Source organism: Dermacentor albipictus, chromosome 9, assembly GCF_038994185.2.
Source record: "Dermacentor albipictus isolate Rhodes 1998 colony chromosome 9, USDA_Dalb.pri_finalv2, whole genome shotgun sequence".
In the NCBI taxonomy this organism is placed as follows: Eukaryota; Metazoa; Arthropoda; class Arachnida; order Ixodida; family Ixodidae; genus Dermacentor; species Dermacentor albipictus.
Window position 1 is genome coordinate 40,196,861 of NC_091829.1, and position 12,597 is coordinate 40,209,457.

The following is a 12,597-nucleotide window of genomic DNA, read 5'->3' on the forward strand; positions in this document are numbered from 1 at the left end:
TCGTCTTGCATTACAGTTCGGTCTTGATGTCGGATCACGGCTGCCTCGCATTGACCTGTGGCTGGTATGTGACGTCGTCAGGTCGTCATGTGTCGTCGTATTCTTTGCTTCCACACTTTATCGGTACGGCGGCGTGTCGGTATGTCGTCGAGGTAGTTTCTTGTTTCTTCGGCGTCTTCGTCGGCGGTGGAGGATCTTCATCAGTTTGATGAACCACAATGGCACCTCCATTGGTTGCTGCTTTTAGCTTTCCGGATATAGGCTCGCTGACCGGCCCCGGGCTTGGTCTTGTATGGTCGGCGCTGCGGAGACAGGTACCGGTCTGGTGACGGCGAACGGGACGGTCGTCGAGGGCTCCACTGAGTGGCGGCGAGCTAGTTGGCGATATCGCGAGGTCATTCGCCAATCTGTGGTCGCGGCGCGTTAACTGCGAAACCTCGCAGTCCCATCTTCCAGTATGGGCGTCAGTGGTACACATGGCCGGCTTCTCCGTAGCGATAGCAAAGTGGACGGTGGTCGGGGATGCGCCAAACGTCAGTCTTGCTTGGAACGCCGCGTGAAATGACGGGTTGGCGTGCTGGCGGCGGGTGTGGTGGTGGACGACGGAACTGTGTCGTCACTGGGCCCTGCCGTGGGCGCGGAGGGGGAACGTGACTGTGGGCTACAGAGACGTATGTCATCGCTTGCGGCTGAGGCTGCGGCAATTCAGGGGCTACTCCGAGTTGTTGTTGGAGCTCCTCACGTACGGCGTCGGCAATCGAAGCCACTTGAGGCTGTGATGATAGGAACAGCTTCTGTTGCTCGTCCCGCACGACCACTCTGATAGTCTCGCGCAGGTCTTCGGCGGCCAGTGACTGAACTTCCGCATAGTTTGTCGAGTTAGTGCGGCGGTTGAATTGCCGATTCCGCATTTCCAGTGTCCGCTCGATGCTGGTGGCCTCGCAAAGAAACTCGTCAACGGTCTTCGGTGGGCTCCGTACCATTCCGACGAAAAGATCCTCCTTTACACCACGCATGTGTATGCGGACTTTCTTCTCCTCGGGCATTTAGGGTCAGCGTGGCCGGATTGACGGCTCATTTCCTCCGTGAAGATCGCGGTTGTCTCATTAGGTAGCCGCACCCGGGTTTCTAATAGCACTTGGACTCGTTCTCGGCGTACAACGCTTGCGAATGTCTGCAGGAAGCCGCTTCGGAACAGGTCCCAGATCGTTCAGGTGGTTTCTCGGTTCTTGAACCATGTCCTGGCAGCGTCTTCCAATGCGAAGAAGACATGTCGCAGTTTGTCGTCGCTGTTCCAGCTGTTAAATGTAGCGACTCCCTCATACGTCTCAAGCCAGCTTTCCAGGTCCTCGAACGTTGAACCGCGGAACGTCGGATGTTCCCTGGGCTGCTGCAGCACGATCGGGGACGCTGGGGCTGCCATTGGGGTGGACTTCGTGGCGATCTTCCTGGTCGTCTCAGACAAAAGTCCATGCTCCGGGGGCAGTCCTTGCAGCCTGCGGCTAAACCGCTGGTTCTTGGCGACGTTGGTGTTGTCTTCCGCGTGCGGGCTTGGATCACGGCTTTGTGGGGGCGTCCTGTACATGAAGGCAAAGCACCTCTACCAGATGTCACGTGGTAGCGACGTTAAAGAACGCAGTAGCAATAATGTGAAAGACAAAACTAGTTTTATTGGGCGAATTTGTGCCCATAAAGGCTACACTTAAAGCACAACGAGAGTGGCGAACACAGTCGGCGATCGTTGAAAATCTGCGCAGCTGGTCAAGAGCGTCGGCTTTTATAGATCAGTCGTCCAGCGTAATCAGTCCAGAGTAATCGCTGGGACACACATGCCTTCCACAAAGTTCTATGCCATTCGCATCGCACTTACATTCAATCAGATTACACAAGGTTCGGTGACAATAGAAAGCCGATTGAAGCATCGATAACAATCTAGAAACTTCCGATAAATTTAGACGCGTCCTGCGCTGAGCGATAACATTTCGTGGACGGTAAAAGCGCTCACCCGTAAAAGAAAAACCAGTTCACGTGTCAACATTAAGAGTGGAAGGTGGCTCTTTTTTTCTTACCTTAGAGGCGTACGTGTCTGCTTGTGTGGCTGCTGAGAAAAAGCAGCTAGTAATCTGGGTTCTTCTGCTTTCTTTTTTTTCCGCAGCACTCGAGAACCGAAGACGTGGCCGTTTGCAGCCGTGCCGCGTCTCCCAGACTCCGTTCAACTTATTAATAAAACAATTCCTGCCTGAAGCAATTTGTGCTGTGTATATATATATATATATATATATATATATATATATATATATATATATATATATATATATATATATATATATATATATGTAATGTGTGTGTGTGTGTGTGTGTGTGTGTGTGTATGTGTGTGTGTGTGTGTGTGTGTGTGTGTGTGTGTGTGTGTGTGTGTGTGTGTGTGTTGCTTGCCGGAGTAGGAGTGTGGACAAGCGTGCAGCCTACAAACCGTAGAAATAACCCGCCGTGGTTGCTCAGTGGCTGTGGTGTGGCTGCTGAGCAAGAGGTCGCGGGATCGAATCACGGCCACGGCGGTCGCATTTCGATGGGGCAATATGCGAAAACACCCATGTACTTAGATTTAGTACTTTTAGAGTTTTAGATTTAGATGTACTTAGATAAAGTGGTTACGGCACATAAAACCCGATAATTTTTAAACCGTAGAATTACACTTCAGTAAGAAATTGCCCATCGGAAGAGAACGAAGGGTTAGAGAATACGCCCCGTCTTAAATAATCATGCTGGTGTACTAGCAGATCTGTCCTCCTGTGATATGGAAGTGACGCTACTCTTGGTTAGTAAGGCGTATGGGATGCAAACCAAAGTGTCCCAAAGTGATTTCGAATGTCGGATTTTTTAAAACTTGATTACTCTTTAGGACCTTGACTATGGTTGGAAGGTAGATCGCCGCGTATGCAAGAACACCGGCGTTTTCGTTGACGCCAATGCGCCGATGTGGGAGGGAACCCACTGAAACTTTACTGTGAAGCTTTTGTTGCTGCGTTCTTTCACGAGGGCTAGTGATTTGCGCGGGAACTTGATGGACGGTAAGCCATGGAAGAGGTATTGCAACACTGCCTTCGGGTCCGTGAGCAGAACCACATTCTGTGGAGGCAAAGTCTTCAGTTTTCGCCGAGCAGCGGCAATTGCCACGCCTCCCACAACTGTCGACAAGGCTATACAGTCCGAACGTCCAGACCAATCTAAGAGAGGAAATATAGAAAGTAGCTGGACATCTGTCTTCGTATGCTTTTACAGAGCCATCTGTGTGCACTTGTAGGTGACTGGGATATGTCGTGCTCAAATGTTCCAGAACTAGTGACTTGTCTTCTGCAGATGGAATGCAGCTCTTTGACTGCAATCGTGGTGCACATAAGTTGCCTGTGATATCTTCGAAGGTCCAAGGTGAGCCTCCACTTTCTCTCTGTCTCCAGCACCGTAATCCTAAGACGTGTTTAGAAGCTATACAGAGAAAGGGACTTCGACTGTGGCTGGGAGGCACTCAGCCGACATCGAACAAAAAAGTGCTCTACGAGGCTGAGGCACGCCCTCTGCGACCTCTGCGACTTTAGGATTCCCAGACTCTCGTAACCCAGGTACTACGTTTGAGAGACTGTGCACCCTGCGAAGCTCTTTTAAAGAATTGGTTGTGGCTAAATGATTTCTACATCATTGTTCCCACTCACGTGCACGGCTTTTAATTCATACTGTCGGTTTATTTCTGCAAATCCTGACAAAAGGAGGAGAAGCGCATTAAAAGCACCAACAGCGGCTACCTCAACTGGATATATATATCATAAGAAGCCAACAAACACGTCACCACAATATCGGGACCCTTGGTTAAACCCCTTTCTTGTCGTTTATATTTATATTGCCACGTGGTAGTGACGTTAAAGAACACAGTAGCAATACTGTGAAAGACAAAACTAACTTTTATTGGGCGAACCTGTGCCCACAAAAGAGGCTGCACTTATATCACAACGATAGCGGCGAACACGGTCGGCCATCGTCGAAAATCTGATCAGCGGGTCAAGAGCGTCGGCTTTTATAGAGCAGTGGTCGAATGTTGCAGTCTAATCGTTCGGACCTGCGTGCCTTCGACAAAGTTCTACACCATTCGCGGCACGCGATGAAGTCAGATAATACAAGGTTCGGCGGCAACAAACAGGGGATAGAAGCATCGATAACTTCCAGAAACTTCGGATACATGCAGGCGCGTCCCGCGCCGTGCGATAACCTTTGTTTGGCTACGAAACATGGTCGCCCGATAAAGATAAGTACACGTGTCAGTACCCCCCTCCTAAAAAGCATCAACCCGATGCTACATACAAACAAAATAAAAACACCCGTAGCAGAGAAAACAACAAAAATAAGGAATTCCGTCAGCGTCCGTAAAAGGGTTTAAGGCGCACCACGTGGACCACTTCAGATCGTGCGCGGCGCCACTGTGAATGCGAAATGCCGTCTGGCACGACCTCATAGTCCAGAGCGCCAATACTTCGGATGACCTTGTAGGGTCCGAAATAGCCTCGGAGTAGTTTCTCACTGAGTCCTCGTCGGCGTATCGGGGTCCATAGCCAAACACGGTCGTCGGGCTGGTACTCGACGAAGCGTCGTCGGAGGTTGTAATGTCGGCTATCGGTCCTCTGCTGGTTCTTGATCCCCAGGCGGGCGAGCTCTCGGGCTTCTTCGGCGCACTGGAGATAGGTAGCGACGTCAAAGTTCTCCTCGTCAGTGGCGTGCGGCAGCATGGCGTCGAGCGCCGTCGTCGGGTTCCTGCCGTAGACCAGCTTGAACGGCGTGATCTGTGTTGTTTCTTGCACAGCCGTGTTGTAAGCGAATGTTACGTACGGCAGGACGGCATCCCGGGTCTTGTGTTCGACGTCGACGTACATCGCTAGCATGTCGGCGAGGGTCTTATTCAGCCGCTCCGTAAGACCATTCGTCTGCGGATGGTAGGCCGTTGTCCTCCTGTGCATTGTTTGACTGTATTTCACAATGGCTTGGGTGAGCTCCGCTGTAAAGGCCGTTCCTCTGTCGATGATGAGGACTTCTGGAGCGCCATGTCGCAGCAAGATGTTTTCGACAAAGAATTTCGCCACTTCGGCTGCGCTACCTTTCGGCAGTGCTTTAGTTTCAGCGAAGCGGGTTAGGTAGTCTGTCGCCACGACGATCCACTTATTTCCGGTTGTTGATGTCGGAAAGGGTCCTAGCAAGTCCATGCCGATCTGCTGGAATGGTCGGCAAGGAGGCTCGATTGGCTGTAGTAATCCGGCTGGCCTTGTCGGCGGTGTCTTGCGTCGCTGACAGTCTCGGCATGTTTTGACATAACGGGCGGCGTCGGCGGTCAGGCGCGGCCAATAATACTTTTCTTGTATCCTCAAAAGTGTCAGGGAAAATCCCCGGTGTCCAGCGGTCGGTTCGTCATGTAGGGCGTGCAATACTTCTGGACGAAGTCCTGACGGGACAACAAGAAGGTAGTTGGCACGGACTGGTGAGAAGTTCTTCTTCACGAGTAGATTGTTTTGAAGCGTGAAGGAAGATAATCCGCGCTTAAATGCCCTGGGGACAACGTCGGTGTGCCCTTCCGAATATTCGAAGAGGCCTTTTAGCTCAGGGTCTGCGCGTTGCTGTTCAGCGAAGTCTTCCGCGCTTATCATTCCAAGGAAGGCGTCGTCATTCTCGTCGTCTTGTGGCGGCGGGTCAATGGGGGCGCGTGATAGGCAATCGGCATCGCAGTGTTTTCGTCCGGACTTGTAGGTGACAGTTATGTCGTATTCTTGTAGTCTGAGGCTCCACCGCGCGAGTCGTCCTAAAGGATCCTTTATATTCGTTAGCCAACACAACGCGTTATGGTCGCTGACGACTTTGAATGGCCTGCCATATAGATAAGGGCGAAATTTAGCTGTAGCCCAAACGATGGCGAGGCTTTCCTTTTCGGTCTTAGAATAGTTGCCTTCCGCTATTGACAGCGACCGGCTAGCATAAGCTATCACCTGTTCGATTACGTTTTTTCTCTGGACTAGAACGGCACCGAGGCCTAGGCTACTGGCGTCAGTATGGATTTCTGTATCGGCGTACTCGTCGAAGTGCGCAAGTACCGGCGGCGACTGCATGCGTCGTTTGAGTTCTTCAAATGCGTCGGACTGCGGCGTTTCCCACTTGAACTCAACATCACATTGAGTTAGTCGTGTCAACGGCTCGGCGAAGCGTGAAAAGTCCTTGACAAAGCGCCTGTAGTAGGCACACATGCCAAGGAATCTACGCACTGCCTTCTTGTCGGTGGGCTGCGGGAACTTTGCGATGGCAGCTTTTTTCTGGGGGTCGGGGCGTACTCCGGATTTACTGATGACGTGGCCTAGGAACAGAAGCTCGTCGTAAGCGAAGCGGCATTTTTCTGGCTTCAGAGTGAGCGCAGATGACTTGATGGCCTCTAGTACTGTGGCAAGCCACCTAAGGTGATCGTCGAACTTTCCGGCGAATACAACTACGTCATCCAAGTAAACGAGACAGGTCTGCAACTTCAATCCCGCTAAAACCGTGTGCATCACGCGCTGGAACGTTGCAGGCGCCGAGCGCCGTCCAAATGGCATAACCTTGAACTCGTAGCGGCCGGCTGGGGTGATGAAGGCGGTCTTTTCGCGATCTCTTTTGTCGACATCTATTTGCCAATAGCCCGACTTGAAGTCCATCGATGAGAAGTACTTAGCGTTGCAGAGCCGATCCAATGCGTCGTCTATCCGTGGGAGGGGGTATACGTCCTTCTTCGTGATCTTGTTCAGACGACGATAATCGACGCAGAAACGTAGGGTTCCGTCCTTTTTTTTCACCAGGACAACAGGGGATGCCCACGGGCTTTTCGACGGCTGGATGATGTCGTCACGCAGCATTTCGTCGACTTGTTCTCTTATAGCTTCACGTTCTCGCGGCGAAACTCGGTAAGGGCTTTGGCGGAGTGGTCGAGCGTACTCCTCGGTGTTTATGCTATGCTTGGCGACTGGTGTTTGTCGAATCCTCGATGACGTCGAAAAGCTGCCTTTGTATCGTCGGAGCAGTCTTCTGAGCTGCTGTTGCTTAATCACGGGGAGACTTGGATTAATGTCGTAGTCTGGTTCGGAAACGATGGTCGTCGGGGTAGATGCGGCGGAATCTGAGAGGACAAACGCATTACTGGTTTCCAGAATTTCCTCGATGTACGCGATCGTCGTGCCCTTGTTGATGTGCTTGAACTCCTGGCTGAAGTTCGTCAGTAACACTTCAGTTTTCCCTCCGTGCAGTCGAGCGATCCCTCTTGAGACGCAAATTTCACGGTCTAGCAGTAGACGTTGGTCGCCTTCGATTACACCTTCTACGTCAGCGGGTATTTCGGTGCCGACCGAAATAACAACGCTGGAGCGAGGCGGGAGGCTCACTTGACCTTCGAGCACACTCAAGGCGTGGTGACCACGAGGGCTCTCCGGCGGTATCGCTTTATCTTCCGACAGCGTTATTGACTTCGACTTCAGGTCGATGATTGCGCCGTGTTGGTTCAGGAAGTCCATACCGAGAATGACGTCTCGTGAACACTGTTGGAGGATAACGAAGGTGGCAGGGTAAGTCCGGTCATGAATGGTTATTCTTGCCGTGCAGATTCCAGTCGGCGTAATCAGGTGGCCTCCAGCGGTGCGAATTTGAGGGCCTTCCCATGCAGTCTTAACCTTCTTCAGCTGGGCCGCGATGTGTCCACTCATGACGGAGTAATCAGCCCCTGTGTGCACTAAGGCGGTAATTGCGTGGCCGTCAAGAAGCACGTCGAGGTCGGTGGTTCTTTGTCTGGCGTTGCAATTAGGTCTTGGCGTCGGATCACGGCTGCGTCGTGTTGAACTGAAGCTGGAACGTCGCCTCGTCAAGTCGTCTTTCCTCGGTGCAGTCTTGGCTTCCTGACTTCGTCGAGACGGCGGCGGGTCGTTATTATGTCGTCGAGATGGTCTCTTCGTTGTCTTCGTCGGCGGCGGAGGATCTTCGTCAGTTCGACGAACAGCAACCGCACCTCCATCGGTTGCTGCTTTTAGTTTTCCGGATATGGGCTCGCAGAGCGGCCCCGGGCTGGGCCGGTGTATGGTCGGCGCTGCGGCGACAGGTAGCGGCCTAGTGACGGCGAACGGGACGGTCGTCGAGGGCTCCATTGAGTAGCGGCGAGGTAGTCGGCGATGTCACGTGGGCGCTCTCCCAGCTGTGGACGCGGCGCGTTGACGGCGAACCCTCTAAGTCCCATGTCGCGGTATGGGCATCGACGATACACATGGCCGGCTTCTCCGCAGTGATAGCAGAGCGGGCGATGGTCGGGGGCTCGCCAAATGTCTGTCTTTCTCGGGTAGCTGCGCTGGGCGATGGGTGGGCGTGATGGCGGCGGCGGCGGTGGTCGAGGGAATAGCGGCGTTGCAGGGCGCTGGCGCAGTCGTGGAGGGGGACCTTGACGGCGGGCGACGGCGGCGTAGGTCATCGCTTCTGGCTGGGGCTGCGATGATTGTGGTTGTAACTCGGGAACTCCAAGCGATCGCTGAACTTCTTCTTTGACAATTTCGGCGACTGTGGCCACTTGAGGTTGCGATGAAGGGAAGATCCTTTGAAGCTCCTCTCGTACGACTGCCCTGATGGTCTCGCGCAGGTCGTCGGTGGCCAGTGACTGAACTCCGGCGTAGTTTGTCGAGCTCGTGTGGCGGTTGAATTGCTGGTTTCGCATTTCTAGTGTCTTCTCAATGCTCGTGGCCTCGCGAAGGAACTCTTCTACGGTCTTCGGTGGGCTTCGTATCATTGTGCCGAAAAGTTCCTCCTTTACACCACGCATCAGCAGGCGGACTTTCTTCTCCTCGGACATTTCCGGGTCGGCTGGCGGAACAGACGGCTCATTTCCTCAGTGAAGATCGCAATCGTCTCATTCGGCAGCTGCGCTCTGGTCTCCAGTATAGCTTGGGCTCGCTCTTTTCGCACGACGCTTGTAAATGTTTGCAGGAAGCCGCTACGGAAAAGTTCCCAGGTCGTTAAGGTGGCTTCCCGGTTCTCTAACCACGTCCTGGCAGCGTCTTCCAAAGCGAAGAAGACATACCGCAGTTTGTCGTCGCTGTTCCAGTTCTTAAACGTAGCGATCCTCTCGTACGTCTCAAGCCAGCTTTCCGGGTCCTCGAAAGTTGAACCACGGAACGTCGGAGGCTCCCTGGGCTGCTGCAGCACGACGGGGGACGTTGGGGCTACCATTGGGGAGGACGTGGTGGCAATCTTCCTGCTCGTCTCAGGTAGAAGTCCGTGCTCTGGGGGCAGTCCTTGCAGTCGGCGGCTAGCACGCTGGTCTTGGGCGACGTTGGTTTTGTCGTCGGGATTCGGGCTTGGATCGCGGCTTTGCGGGGGCGTTCGGTACATGAACGCACAAGCACCTCCACCAGATGTCACGTGGTAGTGACGTTAAAGAACACAGTAGCAATACTGTGAAACACAAAACTAACTTTTATTGGGCGAACCTGTGCCCACAAAAGAGGCTACACTTATAGCACAACGATAGCGGCGAACACGGTCGACGATCGTCGAAAATCTGATCAGCGGGTCAAGCGCGTCGGCTTTTATAGGGCAGTCGTCGAATCTTGCAGTCTAATCGTTCGGACCCGCGTGCCTTCCAGAAAGTTCTACACCATTCGCGTCACGCGATGAAATCAGATAATACAAGGTTCGGCGGCAACAAACAGCGGATAGAAGCATCGATAACTTCCAGAAACTTCGGATACATGCAGGCGCGTCCCGCGCTGTGCGATACCATTTGTGTTGCGACGAAACATGGTCGCCCCATAAAGTACACGTGTCAGTACATATATATATATATATATATATATATATATATATATATATAGTCATATCATAAGAAGCCAACAAACACGGAAACCAAGGACAACATAGGGGAAATTAGTTGTGCCTAATAAATGAAATAAAAAAACGATAAATTAATGGAAATTAAAGTGGATGAAAAAAATGGCTGTGGCTTAGCTAAGGTTAAGCCCAGGATGCGAAGCATACTACCCTTTATTTTAGTTGTTGAACCACTGTTTAGCCTGGTGAAGTGCTGTTGCTTGGCTATATTTGGTTCGGCTAGACGAAGAAACAACTCATGCGTTACTCTGCTTCGCCTTCAAGAGTAGAACGCGACAGCGTTCCCGTCGACCCACCAAGAGGTGTAAGACAATGGGCTACGGCGCAGCGACTACGCGCCCCGCATTGGACGCGGTGAGCGTCGAGCAAAGCAGCGTTCTGAGCGCAACAAAATGTGCGCCTGAGCAAGCGACGCACGCCTGAGCCTTAGAAACAGCTCATTTCTAAGGCAACACCGCATTCGCTAGAGGCGCTTTTGTACCGCTTTGAAGCATCGTACTCGCGAATTAAGAAAAAAAAAAAACTCGTGGCTCAGTGGCAGCGTCTCCGTCTCACACTCCGGAGACCCTGGTTAGATTCCCACCCAGCCCATCTTGCAAGAGTTGAGTCAAAGCCACCTAGAAACAAGCGCAGCTGCTTATATACCGCCGCGACCTCGCGAGTTGGAGCCCCGTTTCTCCTCTGTCGTGACGTCATGGTGTCACGTGGTCAGCCTTGAAGGCGATGCCGCGAGCGACGGCGCGAGTTAGAGCCCCGTTTCTTCTCTGTCGTGACGTCACGGTGTCACGTGGTATTGAAGGCGACACCGCCGCGCCTGAGGAGCTGGGTTGAGCTCTAGTAATATGCTTCGCATAAAACAACTCGCCGCAGGTGGGAACCGAACCCACAACCTTCGCATTTGTGGGTTCAGTTCCCACCTGCGGCAAGTTGTTTTATGCGAAGCATATTACTAGAGCTCAACCAAGCTCCTCAGCCGCGGCGGTGTCGCCTTCAATACCACGTGACACCGTGACGTCACGACAGAGGAGAAACGGGGCTCCAACTCGCGCCGTCGCTCGCGGTGTCGCGGCGGTATATAAGCAGCTGCGCTTGCCTCTGCTAGACACTCACGAGGTGAGATGCCTCCTGGAGGCAGAGCTGCTCGTTGGAATGAGAAGCGAAGGTTGCGGCGTGCTACAGAGACTGTTTCTAGGTGGCTTTGGTACGGCACAGCGACTACGCGTCCCGCATCGGACGCGGTGAGCGTCGAGCAACGCAGCAGTTGGCGCGACAACGAAATGTGCGCCTGAGCAAGCGCCGCACGCCTGAGCCGACGACACCGGCTTTTCTGCGACACGAGCTCCTTAAGGCTGTCGCGTTAAAATAAAGGCTAGTATGCTTCGCATCCTGGGATTAACCTTAGCTAATCCACAGCCATTTTTTCGTTCACTTTAATTTCCATTATTTATCGGTTCTTTATTTCATTTATTAAGCACAAGTAATTTCCCCTATGTTGTTCTTGGTTTCAGTGTTTGTTGGCTTCTTACAATATGACTAATAAAAATCGGGCCCCTCGGGAAACCCCCTTTCTTCTCGTTATATATATATATATATATATATATATATATATATATATATATATATATATATATATATATATATATATATATATATATATATATATATATATATATATATATATATATATATATATATATGCTTGGGAAACTGCGATAAACATGCTCGATAAACTGCGGGTGAAGCCCAATGGTTGAGGGGTAGATGAGCGCGCAATGAACCAACAGTATGCAGCCACGCCGGTCAACAGCGACGCAACCGCATGACTGAGTGAGTGAATAAACTTTTATTTGGTCCAGCAAAGCTCGATAAAACGCGCACCCGGCAAATCCCACGACGGGACTGACAGATCTAGCCTGCCGTCCGGATCGCGGGCGCGCTGGGTGGCCAGGATTTGGTCCTCAAAGACGGGACTTCGCAGGAGCGCGTCCCACTCTTCCTTGGTGAACTTCGGGCCCAGCGACCCGCACTCCCAGAGCATATGAGGCAACGTTGCTACTTCACCACAGGCCACGCAAGAACAATTCGGATAAATCTCGGGATCTATGCTAGTAAGGGACGCCGGATTTGGGTACGAGTTCGTTTCCAGAAGTCTTAGTGTGACCCCGTGCGGCCTGCTTAACTTGGAGTGGGGCAGGGGGAGAACCCTTCTGTCTAAGTAGAAGAATTTAGTGATTTCATTGTGTGTGATGGGAGCGTCTCTGTGTCCAGGGAGAGAGTCGCCCGATCCGAGGGCAGCGCGGTCGGTAAAGCCACGCGCAGCCTCATGGGCAGACTCGTTGAGGTTCCGAGGAACCCTCTCAATTCCCCCACCGTGTGCAGGGAACCAAAGGATCGAGTGCATGGAGGTGTTGCCATGTTTGGCGCCTTTCAGAATTTGAACTACCCACCGGGCTTCCCGGCCTTTCTGGAATGCGCTGATGGCGGCTTTCGAGTCGCTATACACCCTGTCACTCCGACCGTCTTACATGGCGAGTGCAATGGCCACTTGCTCGGCCACCTCTGGGTTCGTCGTCCGGACGGAAGCACAGTTGATAACTTTGCCCAGCGTGTCAACGACGAAAACCACAAAAGCCTTGCCGTCTCGGTATGCAGCTGCGTCCGCGAAGCTTGCTGCGATTT

General features: G+C 52.4%; 1 protein-coding gene across 1 annotated transcript in view; it reads left to right on the forward strand.

Moving 5' to 3' along the window:
* The window catches only part of LOC135916495 (uncharacterized), a 75,539-nt gene extending 73,295 nt beyond the window's left edge, over positions 1-2,244 (forward strand). The window contains exon 14 of the mRNA XM_065449882.2: positions 2,156-2,244. Coding sequence (XP_065305954.1) covers positions 2,156-2,243 — 88 coding nt within the window. The 3' untranslated portion in view covers position 2,244. The remainder of the gene's footprint in view (positions 1-2,155) is intronic.
* The last annotated feature ends 10,353 nt before the right edge of the window (positions 2,245-12,597 follow it).